The sequence below is a fragment of the Thamnophis elegans genome, chromosome 9, assembly GCF_009769535.1.
Source record: "Thamnophis elegans isolate rThaEle1 chromosome 9, rThaEle1.pri, whole genome shotgun sequence".
Classification (NCBI taxonomy): domain Eukaryota; kingdom Metazoa; phylum Chordata; class Lepidosauria; order Squamata; family Colubridae; genus Thamnophis; species Thamnophis elegans.
Window position 1 is genome coordinate 6,891,804 of NC_045549.1, and position 25,571 is coordinate 6,917,374.

The 25,571-nt window shown below is 44.8% G+C and overlaps 1 protein-coding gene across 3 annotated transcripts in view; it reads right to left on the reverse strand.

Annotated features, from left to right (window-relative positions):
* SLC4A4 (solute carrier family 4 member 4) overlaps positions 1-25,571 on the reverse strand; it is a 175,386-nt gene that overhangs the window by 17,897 nt on the left and 131,918 nt on the right. For all 3 annotated transcript variants that reach the window (XM_032224275.1, XM_032224276.1, XM_032224274.1), the window contains exons 15-20: positions 22,555-22,613; positions 18,576-18,764; positions 15,175-15,288; positions 14,185-14,346; positions 7,069-7,247; positions 5,376-5,448 (exon numbers count right to left, since the gene is read on the reverse strand). In XM_032224275.1, the coding sequence (XP_032080166.1) occupies positions 5,376-5,448; positions 7,069-7,247; positions 14,185-14,346; positions 15,175-15,288; positions 18,576-18,764; positions 22,555-22,613 (776 nt within the window). The remainder of the gene's footprint in view (positions 1-5,375; positions 5,449-7,068; positions 7,248-14,184; positions 14,347-15,174; positions 15,289-18,575; positions 18,765-22,554; positions 22,614-25,571) is intronic.

Consider the following 25,571-nt stretch of genomic DNA (forward strand, 5'->3'; position numbering starts at 1 on the left):
GTTTTTGTTATGCAATATTTGGCACGCTTCGTTTGAAACGAAGCCAGCCAAAAAGATAAAAATCATAGCTTTATCATACAACATCTCTCTCCTGAGATAACACACAGTTTCACACGCCAAAGGCAGGCAGTGTTTACCAACAAGCGGGTTCCTTGAAAAAACTCTGTTCTGCTGGACAAGACCTTGGGAACCGTAAATCATGGTTGTGCCAACCGCAGATTGGGCTGACCCATTTATCAGCCACTTGACATAGCATGGTTAGATAGTAATCTTTATTGCACGCTACAATTGAAGACACACTGAATAGTTGATTGTAAGCATGAAGTTCTTTCTATTACACATGGCCGTTTAAACGCGCTGCTCCCTATTTGTCACGTTGCCAAGTAACAGTTGTCCTCACGGACTTGCAACCAAGAGATTGTTAATCTGATATCAGTCTTGATTACAGGCACAAGACAAACAGTTCCAGGTTTGGTTGTCCTGAGGATGGGTATAGCTTCTCAAAATTCAAATCATCCAGCTCAGAGGTGGTCTTCAGTAGATTCGGACCAGTTCTGGAGAACCGGTAGCGGAAATTTTGAGTAGTTCGGAGAAACGGTAAATGCCACTTCTGACTGGCCCCACCCCCATCTATTCTTTGCCTCCCGAGTCCCAGCTGATCAGGAGGGAATGGGGATTTTGCAGTATCCTTCCTCTGGAGTGGGGAAGGAATGGAGGTTTTACAATATCCTTCCCCTTGAGTTGGGAGGGAATGGAGATTTTGCAGTATCCTTCCTCTGGAGGGAGGAAGGAATGGAGATTTTGCAGTATCCTTCCCCGGAGTGGGGAGGGAATGGAGATTTTGCAGTATCCTTCCTCTGGAGTGGGGAAGGAATGGAGATTTTGCAGTATCCTTCCCCTGGAGTGGGAAGGGAATGGGGATTTTACAGTATCCTTCTCCTGGAGTGGGGAGGGAATGGAGATTTTACAGTATCCTTCCCCGGAGTGGGGAGAGAATGGAGATTCTGCAGTATTCTTCCCCTGGAGTGGGGAGGGAATGGAGATTTTGCAGTATCCTTCCCCTGGAGTGGGCAGGGAATGGAGATTTTACAGTATCCTTCTCCTGGAGTGGGAAGGAAATGGAGATTTTACAGTATCCTTCCCCGGAGTGGGGAGAGAATGGAATATTCTTCCCCTGGAGTGGGGAGGGAATGGAGATTTTGCAGTATCCTTCCCCTGGAGTGGGAAGGGAATGGGGATTTTGTACTATCCTTCCCCTGGAGTGGGAAGGAAATGGAGATTTTGCAGTATCCTTCCCCTGGAGTGGGGAAGGAATGAGGATTTTGCAATATCCTTCCCCTTCCACACCCAAGCCACGCCCACCAAGCCACACCCACAGAACTGGTAGTAAAAAAAATTGAATCTCATCACTGATCCAGCTATGTATCGAGCTCTTAAAAATCCTTCTCATACCCGCTTCAATTCTTTAATTGCTATGCTTTTTTTGACTTGCTTCCCATATTCCTCTCTTGGATCTTTGTCTCTGCCTACATCCACTTTTTGGCTGTTCAATCTGGGTATTTCTCCCATCTCTACTCTCTTCCATTGCCTAGTTTCCAAAATTTCTGCCCAAGCCCCTTGTCTCTCTTTCGAAAGCCTCTTCCTATAGCTCCGGTTCTCTTTTCAATTCTCTTAATATATTTCCCCTGATTTTCAAAATTCGAATCATCCAGGTATGTATCGAGCGCTTAAAAATCCTTCCCACACCCTACGTAAAGGATAGGACGGTGAATCAGAAAGATGATACATTTAATGAATCCCTTTTATGAATCTGCAATTCACCGAGTTCAACCCCCCCTCCTCTGATTCATAAATTATGTCCATCGATTTACTCATTTATACAAATAAAGGCCAACAACTCATACAACCCCATCTGCCATCTAAATTCTTTATCTGTCAGGTGCAAAAGATCAGTTTCACATGTGAAGGTCCAATTAAACTGATTTAAATGTATGGTTATGCACAAGATGTCAGGTTTCCAAAAAAAAAAAAAATGCCCTAATTGATTCATGAGCCTCGAGTCAAATTTCAAAAGAGAACCATTTATTAGGAGCATTTTGGCAATGCCTTTTTTGTGCAGTCAGACCTTCGCATTATTTGAAATATAGCTGAACCTTTACCCCTGTTCCTTCCCTCCCCTCAATCTGTGTCATAAATCACATTCCCCAATGAGGTGCACCCCTCCCAAGTCTGCTGTGGTAATCTGAGATCCGACTCTAGCCGAAAGTATGCGTGGTATGCGCTCCCCCCACTTTCCACACTATGGCAAATTTAGGAGTTGACACAAGAATCTTCTTAACTAACACTGCTGTCCTTATGGGGTTCCTGAGAGCCTAGAAGAAATTTGGGTATTATCTTGCTTGGTATGTCTGCTTTAACTCTTGTCTGTTTGAGCTCATATGTGCTAGTCGTTCCCGACACTAGGGGGCAGTGCTCATCTCCGTTTCAAAGCCGAAGAGCCAGCGCTGTCTGAAGAAGTCTCTGGGGTCATGTGGCCAGCATGACTAAATGCCGAAGGAGGAGAGAACACTATTACCTTCCCACCAAAGGTGGCTCCTATTTTTGTACTTGCATTTTTTACATGCTTTCAAACTGCTAGGTTGGCAGAAGCTGGGACAAGTAGGGAGCTCACCCAGTTACGCGGCGCTAGGGATTTGAACCACCGAATTGCCGTCCTTCCTGATCGACAAGTTCAGCGACTTAGCCACTGAGCCATGTCCCTTTTTAATACCCCATTAATCACTGCTTTGCTTATTGTCTCTGGATCAAAAAAAACCCCCAATTGCCCGGGCACCTGAACATGGCCCTGATCCTTGGCAAAACAGACACCTCCCTCCCAGCACACTCTACAATAGACGTGACCCACCATGGTAACTTTAAGACCTGTGAATTTCAACTCCCAGGATACCTCAGCCAGTAGGGCTGTCTGAGGAATTCTGGGAGTTGAAATCCACAGGCCTTAAACTCACCAAGGTTCGACACCCCCTGCTCTACAATCTACAGCAGGGGTGTCAAACTCAATTTCATTGAGGGCCGTGTCAGGGTTGCGTTTGAACTTGGGAAAGGAGGGGCCAGGGTGGGGGTGGCCAGCTTGACATCACTCGTGTTGGGGGCGCTGTGGCGGCCCAAGTGGTCTGCCAGCGAAAACAGGCTCCCAAACTCCGATTTCAGCTGTGACAGCCTCCTGCAGCCTCTGCCAGTGAAAACAGGGCTCGGGAGGGCTGCCCACGGCCCTCCCGAGCTCCGTTTTCGCTGGCAGAGGCACCATGGGACAGTCCTTCACTGTTTCCAGGTCGGCCCCAAGTTTGACGCCCTGATCTAAGGAAATCACCTCAATGCAGAATTGTTCCCAGCTATTTTTGTATCTAATGCAGACGCTTCTACACAACAGTAATTATGCAATCCTAACCACTCTGTTAATAAACAACAAAGGAGCTGTTGAAGCACCAGAAGCACTTTTTTTTTTTTGAAAAAGTAACAACAAAATGAGCAGAATCCTAATTGTACTTTCTCTGGCTTTTCATGCCCAGCAGGGAGGGAGAGAGAGAGAGAGAGAAAACACACATTAAGATGATGGATCCCTTTGTTTACAGCTGCAACAAACTCCCTTGGAGTTTGCTATGATCCACTGGAGTTCTGAAGACGGTTCCATATATTGATTTCAAGATTCAAGAATGCTATTCTTCCTCTGCAACTCAGGCGAACCAGAACTACCATGGCTACTCTACAAATTAATCCACCGACAGTCCTGCCCAGCAATTATTTAAAGCAATTATATACTACGGGGCACCGTTGCACCCCAGAAACACTATCATACGACCACATTTTAACACTTTACCATGTGGAAAATCTGCAAGCACATGCGCAAATCCCATATTGGGACTGGGAAGTTGGCAGCAATTGTCCAAACTTTTGGGAAAGCTGTGTAGGAGGAGGCAGAGACTGGGGGTGGCGTCAAGAGAGGAAGCAGCCTAGAATGGTTACCTTCCCACAAGTAACCCAATCTCCTTTGAATTCCATTAGCTTTTTTCTAGTGCCAATTTAGTGCTGACTGTTAGTTGACCGGATTCTCGTGCATAGGCATAAATCAGCTTGACTGGAATTTAATGTGTGGTCCTGATTCTTTGCCTGATGAAAGTCCATTCACCAACCCCCAAGTGAAGGCACCTAGCATTTCCCAAACAGGTGGGATTATATTCCCAGGTCCTGCTAGGGCAGGCAACCCAACAAGACAGACATGGACTTCAAAGGATAATTAGAACTACAGAAAAAACAATTGCTACCAACCTGCCTTCCATCGAGAACCTTTATACTACACAAGTCAAAAAGAGGGCCGTGAAAATGTCTACAGACCCCTCACATTCTGGACATAAATTGTTTTAACTCTCACCCTCAAAATGACGCTAGACACAACTAGACACAAGGACAGTTTTTCCCCTAATGCCATCACTCTGCTAAACAAATAATTCCCTCACTACTGTCAAACCATTCACTAAGTCCGTGACCCGACAAATGTGCGGCCGACAACAGCCGGCAAAACCGCGCCGACAAAACCGCGGTGATAAAACCGCAACCTCAACAGCGTGGCCACAAAGGTGCACCGACAAAAGAGCGCCGACAGAAGCACGATTAGGGTTAAGGCAAGGGTTAGGGTAAGGGTAAGGGTTAGGTTTAGACCGCGTTTTTGTCAGCGCGCTGTTGTCGGCGCGCTTCTGCGCTCATTCGTTGGCGCGATTTCGAACTCGCGGTTTTCTTGCCATGGTTTCGTTGGCGCACTTTTGTCGAGCGCGCATTTGTCGGTGAACCCACTAAGTCTGATTTACTATTACTCTTAGTTTTTTCATCTCATCCGTCTCCTCCCACGTATGACTGAACTTTATTGCTTGTATCTTTATGATTTATATTGATTGTTTCCTAATATAATTTGGTTGCTTATTTGTACCCTATGACACTCATTAAGTGTTGTACCTTATGATTTGTGATAAATACATATTTTCTTTTATGTACACCGAGAGCTTATATGCACCAAAGACAAAGTCCTTGTGTCTCCAATCACACTTGGCCAATAAAGAATTCTATTCTATTCTAAAAACGTTTTCTGCAAATGCCAAGGCAAAATTTCTGCACACACCGTGATTCCTTGCTGGTTGAGTATATTTCTCTGTTCTTAAAATCAAAGCAACGATGTTTTGATATTCCTCTTTAATGGTTTCATTTTAGTCCTTTTAATACCTTAAAAATATGTTGCTTTTTTGAAATGCCTAGCTAGGTGCTTATTATTTCAGAATTCTATGAAGAACGGGGAAGAGATAAGCAAACTAAAAAGGTATATTTACCTTCAAGATGGGTGCCATGAACACGGAAACGCCCGTCAGAAGGAATACGATACATCCAGTCACTCTCTGCTCCCTGAAATAAACCCCAGGAATAACATAACCAATTCTTATTTGAAGGACATTTTATATATATATATATGACATGAGCTTACAATATCTCCAGGAAGAAAAGAACTTTTTTTGGTCTCTATCACCTGCCACCGATTTGTTTTCAAGAAATACCATATTTTTCAGAGTATAAGATGCACCAGACTATAAGACGCACCAAGATTTTGAAGAAGCAAATAAAAAAAAAAAAGTTTTGGCACTCTGCAGACTTCCCAAAAACGGGCTTTTTTTTTTTCAAAAAGAGGCCATGAATAGCCTCTAGGAGGCTTGTAGAGTGCACCTGGGGGGGGGGGGGTGCCCCCATCAAAACAAGTAAAAAGCGGCCTATTTTTTGTGAAAATGGGCCTGTTTTTTGCCAAATAAAAGGCATGCATAACCTTTAGGCGGCTTATAGAGTGCTCCTGGGAGCTGGGGGGGGGGGGGCAATTGAGCAAAAAACAGCTCATTTTTTGCCTATTTCTGCCCTCCCCAGCCCCCAGGAGCACTCTGAAAGCCTCCTAAAGGCTATGCATGTCCATTTTGATGAAGGGGGTGGGGTTTGGGGAGGTAAAAAATGATGTATTCAGTGTATAAGACGCACCCCGATTTTAAGCCTCTTTTTGAGGGGAAAAGGTGCGTCTTATACTCTGAAAAATACGGTACTTTGTCAAGTACAAGCAACCAGAACTACTGGTGAATAGTCTCAAGCAGAAGCTTTATTGCTGGTCACTTATGTTACAAGAATCTCACCCGATTGATAGCATTCTCTTAGCAATGCTTCATGGATTCTTGGGGGGGGGGGGGGTGTCAGGCCTGTGCCGCTTTCTCCAGTGCAAAGACTCTAAGCTTGGTCCCTTCTTAACACCCCCCGCTCCAGTCCAGCTGGAGATTCCATCACATTCTTCAGCTTATGGCATGCTAAGTCAATAATCTACTGTACCAAGGAACCACCAAGAACACTCCCACCAATACTGACAGGGCAAGCCGCTAGTGTATGAAAAAAAAAAAAATAAGAGCAAACTCCATTCTCTTCTAGCACTGATGATGTTACCTAGTTTGGTAATAAAATGTCTTGCAAGAAAAAAAAAACCAGCTGAGAGAGCATCAAGGACCCCATAGATATTCTCCTCCTCTTCCTCTCCACAAACACCACTCCCTTCTAACGCTGATGATGTTGCCTAGTTTGTTAATGAAATGTCTTGCAAGAACACCCCCCCCCAGATCAGAGAGCATCAAGGACCCCGTAGATATCTCGCAAGAAAACCCACCCAGCTCGGACAGCACCAAGGACTCCACAGTCGTCGTCCTCCTCCTCCTCCTCCTCCTCCTTCTCTCCATTAACACCACTCCCTTCAAACCCTGAGGATGTTACCTAGTTTGGTAATGAAATGTCTCTCAAGAAACCCCGTGCAGCTCGGAGAGCACCAAGAACCCCACAATCTACTTTATGTTATCTGTGTCTAAGACTCATCACGCTAAGTTATATTTGCTCCAACAGTTATGGGGAAAATGCTGCCTGCAGTTTCTGGCCTGTGCAGAATGCCCTGCTAGGCAGCTTCCTAGAATGCTCAGCACTCAATCTCTCTTCCCCGTCGGATCAGCATACCTAACTCCCAAAAACTTGGGTTGTTCGCCAGGTGCCGAGGTCTCAGTTTCCATCTTCAAGCTGTCAATGTGAGCGATGGAGATCACAGTCGCAGCAACATACCAGGGCAAACCCATGAAGGAACAGATGATCATCAACACAGCCACCAGGAAAAGATCCAGGTGATATCCAGCACCTTTCTGCAAAGGTAAGAAGGGAAACAGATAGAGGAAGGTTCATTTTTTTTTAAGTGCTACAACACAGAAGAACAGAGTCGGAAGGGACCTTGGAGGTCTTCTAGTCCAACCCCCTGCTCAAGCAGGAGAGCCCTACACCGCTTCAGATAAACGACTGTCCAGCCTCTTCTTAAAGACCTCCAGTGTGGGAGCACCCTCGATTTCTGGAGGCAAATCGTTCCACTGTTTAATTGTTCTAACTGTCAGGGAATTTCTCCTTAATTCTAAGTTTGTTCTCTCCTTGATTAGTTCCCACATTAATGAACATAAACTGAGATACAGAGCAGCTCTGGCTGTAATGTAAGAAAATGGATAGAAGTCATGGCTTTATTTACTTATTTTATTTAGCATATGACATCCAGAGAGGTCACGCGATCACTGATATAATACACATTTCGTTTATATAAAGCATCAGCAAATCAGCACTTCTGTTGGCTGACGGAATAGAGTAGAGTAGGGAATATAGAATATAGAATAGAAAATATGGAATGGAATAGAAAAGAAAATATGGAATGGAATAGAATAGAATAGAATAGAATGAACCTTGGATATCTTTTAGTCCAACCCTAAACCACTTCAGACAAATGTATATCCAACATCTTCTTAAAAAAAACTTCCAGCGTTGGAACATTCATAACTTCCAGAGACAAGTTGTTCCACTGATTAATTGTTCTAGCTGTCAGGAAATTTCTCCTCAGTTCTAGGTTGCTTCTCTCCTTGATTAGTTTCCATTTTATTGCTTCTTGTCCTGTCCTCAGGTGCTTTGGAGAATAGCTTGACTCCCTCTTCTTTGTGGCAGCTCCTGAGATATTGGAAGACTGCTATCATGTCTCCCCTAGTCCTTCTTTTCATTAAACTAGACGTACCCAGTTCCTGCAACCGTTCTTCATATGTTTTAGCCTCCAGTCCCCTAATCCTCTTTGTTGCTCTTCTCTCCACTCTTTCCAGAGTCTCCACATCTTTTCTACATCGTAGTGACCAAAACTGATTGCAGTAAAGAGAGCTACACGGATGATTCTAATCTCACCTTTGCTCCCACAGCAAATGAGCAGAGAGATACTAAGGGAGACAACTTTACGACAAGAACCATCAAATAAACACCCTTTTTTTTAAAAAAAATCCAAAAGTGGCCTTCTGCATCTGAGATGTGTGAAAATAAGACACTGCGAGTTAGAACATTTCGAGTGTTAAGTTTCTCTTCAGCCACCAGAATGTTGAGGCAAATTAAATGAAATTCAGAATTCAGCTGCAAATGACGGAGTTATCCTCCAAGATAAATATACCTTTTGGAAGTAATGTAGCCTAGAGCAGGCACTCCGCAAACTTTGAAAAGAAGTTAATTAGCACCAACATTTGCATCTCGTTCTTGCCCCGTTTCCCCCCCCCCACCGTGTAAGTAAACTTAATAGGGCTGTCATTCTGTTCTCACATTCTGTGCCATATCTCTCTGCCTTGCATGGAGCTTAAAAGGAAAATAACACCTTTCTTGCCAGCATCTCAAATTAAGGGACGAAGAATAAAAATTAAAAAAAAAAAAAACCCAGTGCAAAAAGAATGGATGAAAGAACTTTGAAAACACGCAGAACTTGGAGAAGTACAGAAAATAAAAGAAATGTACTGTTAGGGTGGAAATACTATTGAACTTCATGCATTTTGAGTGTATGAACAGCTGTAGGGAGGCCATTAAGATGATTGAAAGCGGATTCAAGAAAGAACATTGCTTTCCACTGAAAATATACACTTGTTTTACCCATCTGTCATCTCTATCCCATGCCTTCAAACATCATAATTTTAAAAATTAGCACAACCTTTCCATTGCTTTTAATGCTGTGAAAGAGAGACTCTTAAGCAGTTTCTGTCCAATAGGTACCCATTATCAACAGCATGTATATGTATTTGATTGACAGTATTCCTACCCTGCTTTTAAATTGCATATTTTCAGAGGCAACCAGCAACATGCAAAAGCAGAACAGAGGACCAGAAATGCTAACAGGAACAGGTGGCTTCAATAAGACCCACTCAAAACATTTACAGAACTACTCAAGGGCACCGTGGGGTCCTTGGTGCTCTCGTGAGTTCGGTTGTTTTCTTGGCTCTCAAGCCAAGCCCCCAAGTGCTGGAGAATTCCTGGAAGCCTGGCACGCAGACAAATCAGCCATCAATAGGAACACAGAGATAAATAACATCTACACGCCATTCCAAAGAGACAATCAGAAAGGAAAACATAAAAGGAAACAAAAAGACCAAAGCACCTCACCCCTTCCAGTTTAATTCTGATTTATAGGATTAATCCTCAGACCAACGGTCAAGAAGCCAACAATACCCCAGAGTCAAGGAACTAGAATTCAGGCAAACAAATTAACATTACACAGCTTAATCAAGGAACCACTAAGCCCACACCCAGCAACATTGACAGGACAACCCACTAGCACAGTGATGATAGCAATAGCAATAGTTAGACTTATATACCGCTTCATAGGGCTTTCAGCCCTCTCTAAGCGGTTTACAGAGTCAGCATATTGCCCCCAACAACAATCCGGGTCCTCATTTTACCCACCTCGGAAGGATGGAAGGCTGAGTCAACTTTGAGCCGGTGAGATTTTGAACAGCCGAACTGCTGAAGTGCAGTCAGCTGAAGTAGCCTGCAGTGCTGCATTTAACCACTGCGCCACCTCGGCTCTTAAAACTTTATCTTAAATGATAAACCTTTTTAGCACCTCTGCCCAAAACAGAACCTCCGTGCGTGTGCTGCAGTGCTGAAAACCCGAAGACCAACTGGCCAGGGCACATGTGCATGCTGGTCACCCGATCTTCAGGTTTCCAGCACGCACATGCGCGCGGGCCAGCTGGTCTTTGCGCATGCCAGAGTCCTGGAAAACCGAAGACCAGCTGGCTGGTGCGCGAATGCCTGTTTTTTGGGGGCCGTTTTCAGGCTGTTTTTCGGGTCATTTCCAGGCCTTTTTTCAGACTGTTTTTGGCCTGGAAACAACCTGAAAAACGCCCTGTTTTGGGGCTGTTTTTTGGGGGGGCGTTTTCAGGCCATTTTTCGGCACTCCAGCATCTGCAAAGACCGGCTGGGCATCTGCATGCCAGAAACCAGGAGAGCAGCTGGTGACGGCGCACATGCCCACAGAGAGGGCTGTGTGTGCCACCTCTGGCACGCATGCCATGGGTTCGCCATCACGGCCCTGGCATATAAAATGAGAAGAAACCCCCCCCCATCCCCTACTAGCACTGATGACGTTACCTACTTGGCTAATGAAACGTCTGCAAGAAAACCACCAGGCTCAGAGAGCCGAGGTGGCGCAGTGGTTAAATGCAGCACTGCAGTCTACTTCAGCTGACTGCAGTTCTGCAGTTCGGCTGTTCAAATCTCACCGGCTCAGGGTTGACTCAGACTTCCATCCTTCCGAGGTGGGTAAAATGAGGACCCGGATTGTTGGGGGCAATATGCTGACTCTCTGTAAACCGCTTAGAGAGGGCTGAAAGCCCTATGAAGCGGTATAAAAGTCTAACTGCTATTGCTATTGCTATAGAGAGTGCCGAGGACCCCACAGTTCAACCTTGAGCTACAAATATTGTCTTCTGGCAGTTCTACGTCGCATCTCAACCTTGATTAGTTTCCGCCCTGCCTTCAGGTGCTTCGGAGAATAGGTTGACCCTCCTCCTTCTCTGTGACAGCCCCTCAAATATTGGGACCCTTAGCTGGAGTTAACACCCAGCTGGGTCAAAAGAAATGGAGGTGTAGACACTTCTATAGAACAAGAACATACTGTCTCCCCTGGTTCCACCACAAAACTGCACTAAAATTAACCCCTAAACCTAATCCTAAACCTAACCCTAAACCTTACCCTTAACCTAACCCTAACCCTTAACCTAACCCTAAACCTAAACCTAACCCTAACCCTTAACCTAACCCTAAACCTAACCCTAACCTAACCCTAAACCTAACCCTAAACCTAACCTTAAACCTAACCCTAAACCTAAACCTAACCCTAACCCTTAACCTAACCCTAAACCTAACCCTAACCTAACCCTAAACCTAACCCTAAACCTAACCTTAAACCTAACCCTAAACCTAACCCTAAACCTTAACCTAACCCTTAACCTAACCCTAACCCTAACCCTAACCCTTACCTTAAGTTGAATCGGCTTGCTTTCAAAGCGCTATTTAAAGCGCCCTTCTTTCTCCGCGCTGGCTGTTGTCGCCCTGTTGATGACGTCAGCAATGCGGTTTAATTGGGCGCGGCTTAGTCGAGCGTGGTTTTGACGGGTCACGGTCTCCCCTGGCCCTTCTTTTCATTAAACTAGACCTACCCAGTTCCTGCAACCGTTCTTCGGATGTTTTAGCCTCCAGTCCCCTAATCCTCTTTCTTGCTCTTCTCTGCACTCTTTCTAGAGTCTCCACCTCTTTTCTACATCGTGGCGACCAAAACTGAATGCAAATATTCCAAGTGTGGCCTTACCAAGGCCTTATAAATTGATACTAACACTTCACGTGATCTCTTGATCTTTATTGCTCTGTTAATGCAGCCCAGGGTTGGCGTTGGCTTTTTTGGCAACCACAGAAGAAGTATTATTTCAACTGCTGCTCCATTTATTATTTTTGGAATATCCACCCAGTTATGAGACCACACGCCTGGAGATGGAAATACACAGTCCCCAGATACCTCCTGGGAGAGAACGGGCTCTTGATGTAACAAGGAATTCAGATTTTTTTGTTGTTGTTGCTGTTGTTGCTTATCAGATGCTGAAGTTTTCCTGTTTTTTTTGCAGTTGAGTGAGTAACATATAAAAGTCTTTGACCTACAACAATTGAGCCCAAAATTCCCACTGCTAAACAAGACAGTTGTTGAGTTTTGTCCCCACGTTATTATCTTCCTTGTCCACGGTTGTTAAAGAAATCACTGCAGTTGTTAAGTTAATAACGCAGTTGTTAGAATGAATCTGGTTTCCCCCATTGGCTTTGCTTGTCAGATGGTCACAAAACGTGATCACATGATCCCGGGAGGGAATAATAGTCATAAGTGCATGCCAGTTGCCAAGTGTTCGAATAACGTTCCTCCAGGCCTTCCTGTCCTCTACCATCCTCTAGAGTCCATTTAAGTTCAAAAACTCCATCCAGCAACCTCATTCTCTGTCGTCCCCTTCTTCTTTTGCTCTCCATCATTCCCAGCATGAGGCTCTTCTCCAGGGAGTCCTTCTTCCTTCTCATTAGGTGGCCAAAGTCTTTGAGTTTCCTCTTCAGGACCTGGACTTCTAAAGAGCAGTCAGGATTGATCTCCTCCAGGACTGACAGGTTGGATGGCCTTGCAGTCCAAGGGACTCAATGCAGGAGTCTTCTCCAGCACCAGAGTTCAAAGGCCTCCATTCTTTGGCGCTCAGCCTTCCTTATGGTCCAACCTTCACAGCCATCCATGGCAACTGGGAAAACCATCGCCTTGACTAGACGCACTTTTAGCAATAGCAATAGCAGTTAGACTTATATACCGCTTCATAGGGCTTTCAGCCCTCTCTAAGCGGTTTACAGAGTCAGCATATTGCCCCCAACAACAATCCGGGTCCTCATTTTACCCACCTCGGAAGGATGGAAGGCTGAGTCAACCCTGAGCCGGTGAGATTTGAACAGCCGAACTGCAGAACTGCAGTCAGCTGAAGTAGCCTGCAGTGCTGCACTCTAACCACTGCGCCACCTCGGCACTTTTGTTGGCAGGGTGATGTCTCTGCTTTTTAGTAGATTTGGTAGAGTTCCACATTTGGAGAAAAATGCTAATCAGACACCGAGGTGAAATAAAGGAGGGAATCAATTGATAAATGATGATTTCGCAATGATAAAACAGCTGGTGGAATTCAAAGATATTTCCCCCCAGGCTGAACAGTTGGCCCAGCTGTGTTTCCTGATTCAAAGCCAAGACAAAGCCCATTTGTATTTCTTCAGAAAGCATTTCTCACTCTTTCCCCCCCCCCCTTAGGGGCAAATGCTAGGTGACTGAGGAGGAGCCATGTTGATTTAATCCCATGTCTGTTCCAGTCACACAAAAAAGCAAAGGAAGGGGAGAGGGATGTCAGGCCTGTGAAATGAAGATGAAGAAAGATGCCTCTGCAGAAGGGGAGAGGCATTCTCCAAATTATTTGGAGAATTACATTCAGGCAGGATAAGAAGTAAGGGACGGAAACGGAACTTCCATGTAGATTTCTTGAAGTCTTCTAGAATTTGGGATTAAAACCTCATCCTCTTAATCTTTCGTAATTGTTAAGGCTTTCATTATCTAAAACGTCAAAATGCACCATAGGTTCAATCAGAATAGAGCTGGAAGGGACCTTGGAGATCTTCTAGTCCAACCCCCAGCTCAAGCAGGAGTCATTATGCCATGTCAGACAAATGGTTATCCAGTCTCTGTCCAGGGATGAAGTCCTTACAACTTCTAATGGCAAGCTGTTCCACTCGGCCATAAGAGGGAGCCAGAATGACTGTTAGCTCTCTGTTTGTTAGATGCTGGGCTGATCTGATCTGAGTGTTTTGGAAGCTGGCTGTTAGAAAGTGCCGTGAGCTATTGTAAGTTTTGCAACTGCTAGCAAACTTTGTGTACCGAACTGATTATATGATACTGGACTATGTTATTTGGATTATCCCTTAACTGAAAGACATTGATGACTGACTGTCTTATCCGTGTATAACTTGGACTGTTTGATGGACTCTGATACCTCTATTTCCACAAAAGTAAAAGCCTGCAGTGTCTCTGTATGCTGGTTTGTGTGTTCTCCAACACAACTCTCACAACGCTTCGCTGAACGCACTCACTCCCCCAACAGGGAGCTTACTTAATAAGATCTACCACAGTTTACTTTTAAAACCGTTTGGCCCACCCCTGTTCTAATCTTGCATGAACAAGGCACCCACCTTCAGCTTGTGCTCTTTACGGTTGACAATGACAGCTGTGATTTGCTGGTCCATGAAGATGAGGATGGTGACCAGGAGAGCAGGAATTGCTGCGGCCAGGTAAACCCACCAAGGGTTTCCTCCGAATGGTGTGATAAACCAGGTTCTATCTGGATTTGTTGGCTTCACAGGGAAAAAGGACAGAAAGGGGCATCAAAAAAGACACTTAAAAACATTTCAAGTCAAAGGAAGAGTTTCTGAAGTAAACCCAAGTAAACCCAGAAACCACAGTGTGGTAGCAAAGAGCCTGGTTTTAATTGTACTGTATATCTTTGCTGCCATCTACTGGTCATCGTGATTTTGTAGCCTAGATTTGATCCTCCTGTATGTATTGTTAATTCTTTGTCTTCTTAAAAGAATGGAGGAGACAGGGTTGAACTGTTGTGGCCCGGCAGGAGCCGTTGGAGCTGCCATCAGACTCCGACAGCGAGGGGCCCTTTGAGTCGGCCCTGGAGGATGTGGAGGACCCTGGACAGGGTTCCGACTCCGAGTAGAGCGCAGAGAGACTGGTTGGCCACCAGGTGGCGCCTGAGCCTTGGATCAGTGGGGAGGAGACAAGAGAGAGTGATCCAGAAACCACCTGTGAGTTGTTCCGGGATGCACGCCGTCGAAGGGCTACTCGGCGAACAACTACGTAATTACAGGAGGTAATTATGCTCAGCTGATGGTCATTAAGCTCCTCTCCCAGACTATAAAAGAGACTGCTTGTGCCACGCCCTTCTTGCAGAAGTCAACGTTTGACTAGAGAGAAACAAACTTGGCAGGTTGGATTGCTGCCAGAGTTTGTTTGCATTGCTACGAAGGTTTGTCGGACTTGCTGCCAAAGTCCTTATCTGTTTATTTGACTTTTCAGCCACCGAGAGTCTGATCTTGTTATTAAAAAGACATTCCATTTTACGCTTGTCTCGGCTTTCGTTACTGGACGGAGGAGGGGGTCAAACATGAACATACCTTGAATTCACTTGGCACAAGAAGTTTTGGTGTATCGACACCGACCAGAGCATCGATTCCGCAGAAAATCAGAATGGAAATGATGATGGCGAAATCACTGATCAATTTCCTTGCCTGGAAAAGAAAGACAACTCCGTGAACGGTAGTTGAAACTTGCCTGTTTTTTAAGGGCCTGACAAATATGCACGAAAAAGGAGGAAAAAAAACCAACACTGAAAATAATAAACAGAAAATCAGCAACTAGAAAACGCAGAAGCTACGTCCGTCCAGCTGAAGAACATTCCAGAAGATGCTGGCATCCATTTGAGCAGACAAAAAGAGCCCAGGTTGCAAACCCCCCCCCCCACTTCAAAGTGCCCATCCCAACAAACTGATTCATAATCCTGGTTTTTAGTTGCAATGGCTGCATCCAACTTGTGAAAAGCTGTTGAAAAGATGAATGAGAATTTGGAAGAAGGGGGCATATGCACAAGCAGACATGCACAGCGAATGCAAGAAAAGCCCTTGCTTTTTAAAAAACTAACCTTACTGAGTGCAATTCAGTGCACAATCAAACATTAGAATAGAGTAACAGAGTTGGAAGGGACCTTGGAGGTCTTCTAGTCCAACCCCCTGCTTAGGCAGGAAACCCTACACCACTTCAGACAAATGGTTAGAATAGAATAGAATAGAATAGAATAGCAGACTTGGAAGGGACCTTGGAGGTCTTCTAGTCCAGCCCCCTGCTTATGCAGGAAACCTTATACTGTTTCAGACAAATGGTTATCCAACATCTTCCTAAAAACTTCCAGTGTTGGGGCATTCACAACTTCAGGAGGCAAGTTGCTCCACTGATCAATTGTTCTCACTGTTAGGAAATTTATCCTTAGTTCTAAGTTGCTTCACTCCTTGATTAGTTTCCACCCATTGCTTCTTGTCCTGCTCTCAGGTGCTTTGGAGAATAGCTTGACTCCCTCTTCTTTGTGGCAGCCTCTTAGATATCAGGGCATTGATATCATGTCACCCCTAGTCCTTCTTTCCATGAAATTAGAGTGCAGAAATTAAAGAGTGCAGAGAAGAACAACAAAGATGATTAGGGGACTGGAGGCTAAAACATATTAAGAATGGTTGCTGAATGGGAAGCCTTGCCAGTTCCAGCAACCATTCTTAATATGTTTTAGCCTCCAGTCCCCTAATCATCTTTGTTGTTCTTCTCTGCACTCTTTCTAGAGTCTCCGAGGTGGTGCAGTGGTTAGGGTGCAGTACTGCAGGCCACTTCAGCTGACTGTTATTTGCAGTTCAGTGGTTCTAATCTCACCAGCTCAGGGTTGACTCAGCCTTCCATCCTTCCGAGGTGAGTAAAATGAGGACCCGGATTGTTGGGGGCAATATGCTGACTCTGTAAACCGCTTAGAGAGGGCTGAAAGCCCTATGAAGCGGTATATAAGTCTAACTGCCATTTACATCGTGGCGACCAAAACTGGATGCAGGATTCCAAGTGTGGCCTTACCAAGGCCTTATAAAGTGATATCAACATTTCACGTGATCTTGATTCTCTCCCTCTGTTTATGCAGCCTAGAACTGTGTTGGCTTTTTTGGCAGCTGCTGCACACGGCTGGCTCCTATTTAAGTGGTTGTCCACTAGGACTCCAAGATCCCATTAATGTTACCGTGCCAAAAAAGAGGCATTTTATTAAGAGAGAAGCTCAGTTTTTACAAAATGTTATTATCCCTCCTAAGGAAGATTAATAACAATCGTTAAAATATTCTTTCCGTACCTTTCCATCCATCAGATATCATTCTAAACATGGCAAGCTATTGTCAAAATTCTAATCATTCCTTGTTGGTTAATTTGGGTGTGGTCCCAGAAATGTTATCTCAGTGGTTAGGACTCAAATGTATTCGGTACTTCATAAATCAAAGCAGGAAGTCATAAAACGTTTTTTTCCTGCAACTTTACAATCTTTTATCTCAGTCCACTTAAGGCTTACCACAGTATGCAGGGAACCATGCCAAGTTAAAAAAAATACTCAGGTAGTAACATTGCTACTTGAACAAAGTTCATTTATTAACTTCTTCTTTATAAGGCACAAGGAAAGCTGGATTAACAGGAATAAGTGTACCAATAGAAGAGAATATTTGTAGTTTAGAACTGTGAGGTTTGTTTTTGTGATCTCCTGCAGATCTTTCATTACTCAACTAGGTAATATCAGTAACACTGATGATATTAGCTAGTTAGGTAGTGAGATGTCTGCAAGAAAACAATCAAGAGAGAATCTAGGGACCTACAGGACTGAGTGTCTTCTCCCAAGTCCTCCCTTAACTAAATACTCATGCTGTGTGATTCACAATAGAGAGATATGCTGCCACGATACAACTACCACATTGGCCCTCAGGTTTGCAGGTGCACCATCCATCCTCCCCACTTACCGGCTACCATGAGGAACAGCTGAAACAAGGACAGTTATTTGTCTGAAATGGTATAGGTTCTCCTGCTTGAGGAGGGGGCTGGACTAGAAGACCTCCGAGGTCCCTTCCAGCTCTATTGTCTTCTATTCCAGAAGTTGTGGGTGCTCCGTTGCTGGAGGCTTTTGAGAAGACATTGGACAACTATTTGTCTGGAATGATATTGGGTCTCCTGCTTGAGTGGGGGGGTTGGACTGGAGGACCTCCAAGCTTATTCTATTCTATTCTATGTTAATTCTAATTCTATCCTATTTCCTATTCCCTTCCCTTGTCTTTTCCTCCCCTCCCCTATTCTATTCTATTCTAATTCTAATTCTATTCTATCCTATCTTCTATTTCATATTTCCTGTTCTTTATAGCCTTCTCTTCTATTTTCTATTCTATTTTAATTCTAATTCTATTCTATCCTATCTTCTATTTCCTATTTCCTATTCTCTTCTCTATTCTATTCTATTTCTAATTCTATTCTATCCTATCTTCTATTTCCTATTCCCTTCTCTATTCTATTCTATTCTATTCTAATTCTGTTCGATCCTATCTTCTATTTCCTATTTCCTATTCTCTATTCTCTTCTATATTCTCTTCTCTATTCTATTCTAATTCTAATTCTAATTCTATTCGATCCTATCTTCTATTTCCTATTTCCTATTCTCTATTCCCTTCTCTATTTTATTCTATTCTAATTCTATTCGATCCTATCTTCTATTTCCTATTTCCTGTTCTTTATACCCTTCTCTTCTCTTCTATTTTCTCTTCTCTTCTAATTCTAATTCTATTCTATCCTATCTTCTATTTCCTATTCTCTATTCTCTATTCTCTTCTCTCTTCTCTTCTATTCTACTCCGTTCTATTCTATTTTCTATTCTATATACGAAGTTAAATCTTGACCTTGATCCAATGGTGCTAGATGTACTGGAGAAATAGCTGGGGAAACTATTATCAATCACATGACTTACAGTGGTTGGGAAATAACGACTGGTCTTAAATTTCTTCAAAGCCATGGAGGAGGTGTAGGTTCCCAAAAAGAGAATGCAAGACATGAGGGTGATGTCAGGGACGTATTTGCAATTATTCCCCAGGAGCTCTCCTCCAAGTTCCAAGCATCCCTTCTTGGTCAGGGATGACCAATCAATCGTACCGTTGTGCTGCAAATACAAAAGAGAAAAAAATAATAATAATGGCATCGTTAGGTCAAACAGTCACGTCTCCTCCCTCAATGCTAGATTCTGTGCACCTTGGATCACATGACCTTGGGACACTGCACCGGTCATAAATATGAATCAGCTGCCAAGCGTCTGAATTTTGATCAGGCAACTGTTGTGGCCCGCCAGCAGCCAGCAGAACTGGCAGCAGAGTCGGACAGTGAGGAGGTTGGAGAGGAGCATGGGCCAGTCCCGGAGGCTGGGGAAGGCTCGGACGAGGGCTCTGCATCAGAGGCAGAGAAGGGGCCAAGGCTATCTGACAGTTATCAACTGCCTTCAGAGCTAGACAGCAGTGAGGCAGAGGAATACAATACAATAGCAGAGTTGGAAGGGACCTTGGAGGTCTTCTAGTCCAACCCCCTGCCTAGGCAGGAAACCCTATACCGTTTCAGACAAATGCCTATTCAACATCTTCTTAAAGACTTCCAGTGTTGGGGCATTCATAACTTCTGGAGGCAATTTCTGTTCCAATAATTAATTGTTCTCACTTTCCAGCTATTCTCCAAAGCACCGGAAGGCAGGACAAGAAGCAATGGGTGGAAACTAATCAAGGAGAGAAGCAATTTAGAACTAAGGAGAAATTTCCTAACAGTTAGAACAATTGATCAGTGGGACAGCTTGCCTCCAGAAATTGTGAAGAGCGAAAGAGGAGGGGGCTTTTGCAGGAAACAATTCGCCCGTTCATTCGTTCGTTCATTTCAGGAGTATGAAGATCTGTCCGTGAATCTCAGAGACTCTGTGCCCAGCCTTTCCTTGCACAGCATCTCATTTGGAAAATATTTACATGGCAGCTTTCCAAGCTAGATAAGGTCTGTGGTCATAACTTCACCTTTGAAAGGCGCACTGGAACCTGGAAGAACAATGGGCAACGGCTCACGGGCTTGGAGAGATGTCTGTGCATCAGTGGTGGCTTGCAGGCGGTATGCCCCGGGTACGGGCGTACCGGAGCCTGCCTGGAGCACCGGATACCGTTCCGGTACAGTGCTCCAGAGGGCCCGCCCGAGCTCCTTACCGATCTTTTAAGTCTTCGGTGCTTCCGCGCACGGCACATACAGTGCCTGTGCTCCTCTCTGCTGAGCAGCTGGAGCATCGCGAAGGCTCGCGGAGGCACTAAGATGCATGCACGTGTTACATGCGTCCATGTGGATGCCACCGGGCCTGTTCCAACTGTACCGGTTGGAACGGGATACAGAACCTGTCTGGCACGTGTGCCATAGGTTCATCACGGATATAATGCACGTGAATCTCAGCATTTTATCAGTGAGTGATTAATTAATGACTTTGGGAAACAGCAACAGTCATAAATAGGAACAGTTGCCCAGCATCTGAATTTTGACCCTGTGACCACGGGGATGCTGCAAAGGTCGTAAGTGTGGAAAACGGTCATTCAGTGCCGTTGTAACTTTGAACGGTCACTACGCAAGCTGTTGTAAGTCGAGGACCACCTGTACATAACCCAACCTTCTGAATGCATGGCTATTCCTCCCCTGAGCTACCGCCTATTCAACTGGGAAGTATTTTTATTAGCCTAAAAGCGATAAAAGCATTCGCAGGCTCTTCGCACCAGGTTACAATTTTCAGAGGTATCTTTTCAACGACGTAACTGTAGGGCCCAGAGGGAGCAAAAGGACTCGCAGTCCTCACTTGACAAGGTTCTCATTTTTCCACTCAGAAGTGACAAGAGCGCCTTGTTGCACTTCTGATTTTATTTTTAAAAAAATGCACGGGTATATTTTATATCGAGCTTTAATGAAATGTCTGAGCCGTTTGAGTTAGGTACGGCTATCCCGATCTACCAGTACGGTTCACAGTTTTTTTTTTAATTATTAGCACGCTTTGTTTTAAAAACTGCTGTAACCAATTGTAATTATTACTGCATTTTTTGGGGGAGTATAAGACGCACCTTTTTCCCTCAAAAAAAGAGGGTGAAAATCTGGGTGCGTCTTACACACTGAATGCAGAATTTTTGGCCTCTTGATACCCCGCCCCCTTTTCAAAAAATGGCCATGAGTAGCCTTTAGGAGGCTTCCAGACTGCTCCTGGGGAATGACCGAATGACCGAAAAACCAGTTGTTTTTTTGCTCATTTTTGCCCTCCCAGCCCCCAGGAGCACTCTATAAGCCTCCTAAAGGCTATGCATGCCCTTTTCTTTTTAGAAAAAATGGGCCCGTTTTTGGGAGATCTGCAGAATGCAAAAACTTTTTTTTTTAAATTGCCTCTTCAAAATCTTGGTGCGTCTTATACTCCGAAAAATACGGTAGTTATGGGTCATCATAGGGGTGGCCAGATGTTCAGACTGGGTTTGGCATTTCTGTCGGCCTACCGAGCCCTTCCCAAGAACTTGGGGTATAGGCAGATGTTAATTGAGGATTTAAAAAATATCATTGCAGGATGTTGCAAGCAAAGCTGCCTTTCGCAATTGACTGAGAGTGAGTTTGTCAATGCCGATGGCGTTCCAGTTGTGTTCATCTTCCCTCGTTGTGTATGTTTTGATATTAACCAAGTGAATGAATGTGCAGCTGGAAAAGGAGTGTTGGGGGGAGGATGGGAAACTTTAGCAAGTAGATTGCAGTTTCCCGGGATGTGGGCAACACATTCCAAAAAGCTCTTGGGAAAACCTCTGTCAGAACAGGTTGACAGGTAGGAAGAAAAAGTTAAACTATTATGCCTACCGACCTAGAAATAAATCCCAAAGAACTTGGTGGCATTTACTGCTGAATAAACATGTACACAATTGACTTTACACAAAGAGCAATAACACTTAAACTTACAGCATATACCGTTTCACAGTGCTTTTACAGCGCTCTCTAAGCAGTTTACAAAATCAGCCTGTTGCCCCCAACAATCTGGGTCCTCATTTTACCCACTTCGGAAGGATGGGAGGCTGAGTCAACCTTGAGCCTGGTGAGATTCGAACTGCCAAATTACAGGCAGGCAGCAGGTAGCAGAAATAGCCTGCAATACTGCATTCTAACCACTGCACCACCAGGAAGGAGAATGAGAAAGGGAAATAAGAGAGGAAGGAAGGAAGGAAGGAAGGAAGGAAGGAAGGAAGGAAGGAAGGAAGATAGCAATAGCACTTAGACTTATATGCCATTTCACAATGCTTTTACAGCCCTCTCTAAACGGTTAACAGAGTCAGCCTCTTGGCCCCAACAATCTGGGTCCTCATTTAACCCACCTTGGAAGGACGGAAGGCTGAGTCAACCTTGAGCCTGGCGAGATTCGAACTGCCCAATTGCAGACAGCCAGCAGTCAGCAAGAGCAGGCTGCAGTACTGCACTCTAACCACCGCGCCACCGTGGCTCATTGGCTTTGCACAAGTAGTGCTCAACTTATGACCACAAGCGAGCCCAAAAATTTACATTGCCAAGCGAGAAATGTGTTAAGTGAGTTCTGCCCCATTTTACGACTTTTCTTTGCTTGTCGGAAGGGGGCAAAAGGGAATCCGGTGACTCCCCCCCGCCCCACTTCCCCGGGACTGCTGCGACCGTGGGGATGCTACAACGGGTCGTATAAGTGTGAGAAAACGGTCGTAAGTCACTTTTTTCAGTGCTGTTGCAACTTCAAGCTTAGATCGCTAAGTGGAGTGTTGTAAGTCGAGGGCTATCTGTACTGTGTTCATTCAACTCGAGAGATTAAAGCAAGATAAAAAAGGAAGGAGAAGGTTTTAAAAGTCAACAGAGGAATTGCACTGGGCATAATTTTTTTTTCAAATATTATTTCTGCTTACCGTTTCATTGAGCCAAGGCAGGGGTGTCGCCCACGTTTCATTGATGAACGAACTATTCACTGCAAGGAGAAAGAAATGGAGCGTTTTGAATATACCACTGTAAAAAAATAATAATAATGAGAAGCCGCAGTTAAAATGAATCTCCCAATCCCTCCCGCCTCCCAGAAATTAAAATACAGTTAAACCTTATAATCCTCTTATGCTAATCATCAGCAGCGCCAATAAGGATCCTGCATTATACAGACAGTAAAAAGAAGTTATTATTCCATCCCTTGGTGCTTCTTACCCTTTGCCGTGGGAAAAAAAATAAAGGGAAAAAAAAAAACAAGACTAATTGCCTCAAATTACGTTGATGCCTGAATGACAATGGGGCTACAGTACTTCCCCAGTGTAAATTCCTCATTAGAATTCTTACATCATCCAGCAGATGAAAGTGCATGTTTATTTACACTGAAAAGCTGAACTATTAAATGATATGCTGTGTTGTCCTTTTCCTCGTACATGGATAGCAGTGTGAACAAATGGCTCGACTTCCAATTAAGAAAAACGGGGTGGCATTTCTTTTGTCTGGGTTCAAACGGAGAGGCTCTTGCACACAAGAGTTTCAGGATAGATTGAACCTTAACTGCAGCGTGCATTAATAGAGAAAAAAACAAAAACTGAGCCGAGGTGGCGCAGTGGTTAAATGCAGCACTGCAGGCTACTTCAGCTGACTGCTAGTTCTGCAGTTCGGCTGTTCAAATCCCACCAGGCTCAGGGTTGACTCAGCCTTCCATCCTTCCGAGGTGGGTAAAATGAGGACCCGGATTGTTGTTGGGGGCAATATGCTGACTCTGTAAACCGCTTAGAGAGGGCTGAAAGCCCTATGAAGCGGTATATAAGTCTAACTGCTATTGCTATTGCTAAAAACACCGATTCAAATCCCCCCCCTATTTATTCCAATTGTTGGAAAACCTATTTTTGTTTTAACAACCCTCTGTCTTAGGTGAGATTATGCTAAGAAGTAAGAAAAAAAAATAGAATGGGATTGGGCAGGGCAGGAGGAAGGGGGGAAGGAGAAGTGGGGAAGGGAGAGAAGAAAGAGAAAGAAAGAAAAAAGAAAGAAAGAGGGAGGGAGGGGAGGAGGAAGGGAAGGGAGAAGGGAGAAAGAAAGAAAGAAAGAGATGGAGGGAGGGGGAGGAAGAAGGGAAGGGAAGGAAGGAAGAAAGAAAAAGAGAAAGAGAAAAAGAAAAAGAAAGAAAAAGAGAAAGAAAGAAAGAGGGAGGGAGGAGGAGGAAGGGAAGAAAGTAAATGGAGGAGAGGAAGGAAGAGGGAGGGAGGGAGGAAGGAAGAGGGAGGGAGGAAGGAAGAGGAAAGAAGGAAGGAGGAAGGGAAGAAAGAAAAAGAAAGAGGGAGGGAGGGGGAGGAAGAAGGGAAGGGAGAAAGGGGGGAAGAAAGAAAGAAAAAGAGAAAGAGAAAGAGAAAAAGAAAGAAAAAAAGAAAGAGGGAGGGAGGGAGGAGGGAGGGAAGTAAGTGAAGGGAAGAGAGAAGGAAGGAAGGAAGAGGGAGGGAGGGAGGAAGAGGAAAGAAGGAAGGAGGAAGGGAAGAAAGAAAGAAAAAGAAAGAGGGAGGGAGGGGGAGGAAGAAGGGAAGGGAAGGGAAGGGAGGGAGGAAGAAAGAAAGAAAGAAAGAAAGAGAAAAAGAAAGAAAAAGAAAAAAAGAAAGAGGGAGGGAGGGAGGGAGGAGGAAGGGAAGAAAGTGAAGGGAAGAGGGAAGGAAGGAAGGAAGGAAGGAAGAGGGAGGGAGGAAGGAGGAGGAAAGAAGGAAGGAGGAAGGGAAGGAAGAAAGAAAGGACTTCCGGTAGGCCAGTTGGGCCATTTGTCGCCCTCCCCAGGCTTCAGGAAAGCCTCTTGAAGTCCAGGGAGGGCAAAACACGGTTTCTTTCCAAACTTCCCCATTTTTTGCCATCCACAGGCTCTGGAGGTTTTCCTGAAGCCTAGGGCGGGCGAAAACGGCCTCCCTCCGCCCTCCAGAAGCCTGAAAATCAGCTGACATAGGCCAACGCCTCGCGTGCCCTCAGATACGGCTCCGTGTGCCACCTGTGGCAGGCGTGCCACAGGTTCACCATCACGGCTTCAGAGGCGGCTAGACTGCTTCTCTCTTTCAGCCATCCGCCCACCCGCACGACGTTAATCAGTACGGGCTGATGAACCGCAGGCTGCACGGTAATCCAATCACCAAATCTGGCAAACTTCACGGTGTTTCTTCCCAGGGGAAGAATTTCAATCTCGGTTAGCAACACCTGTCAAAAGAGCAGTAAGGCTGCTCCCTGGGAGGCAGGTGCCAGGCACGCGTGCATGTTTGAGCTTGAGCAGAGTCCGCAGGATTCTCCGGGACGCTACCCATCCTCTTTCGTTGTGTCACAACCCCTGGTATGCCCATATATGGGAGGGAGCATCCTGCTTCCCTTTTCTGTCTATCGGCTCACTCTGGGAGCCATCCAGGCAGAAAGCCATTTTTTTTATGTTGCCTTGTTACATTTGTGTTGCAATTGTGCTGATATTGTGCCTTTATTTATTTATCAGCACAATCGAAACGTGTGTGTGTGTGTGTGTGTGTGTTGCAATTGTGCTGATAAATAAATAAAGGGAGACTGGTATAGCTCTATTTCAAGCTGTTTAGCTCTCATCAGCTAGCCATACCCTTACTGGGATTCAAACCTGGGCTGATTTTTACATGTTAGGCAGTTGTATTAGCCTCTAAGCCACAGGGTCTCCTCCTTTATCAGCTAAGCCAGGGAAATAGGTATGTATTGTGTCACAACCCCTGGTATGCCCAAATATGGGAGGGAGCATACTGCTGCCCTTTTCTACCTACCTACCTACCTACCTACATACATACATACATACATACACACATACATACATGTGTGTGTGTTGTATTTGTGCTGATAAATAAATAAAGGGAGACTAGTATAGATCTATTTGAAGCTATTTAGCTCTCATCAGCTAGCCATACCCTTACTGGGATATTTGGGC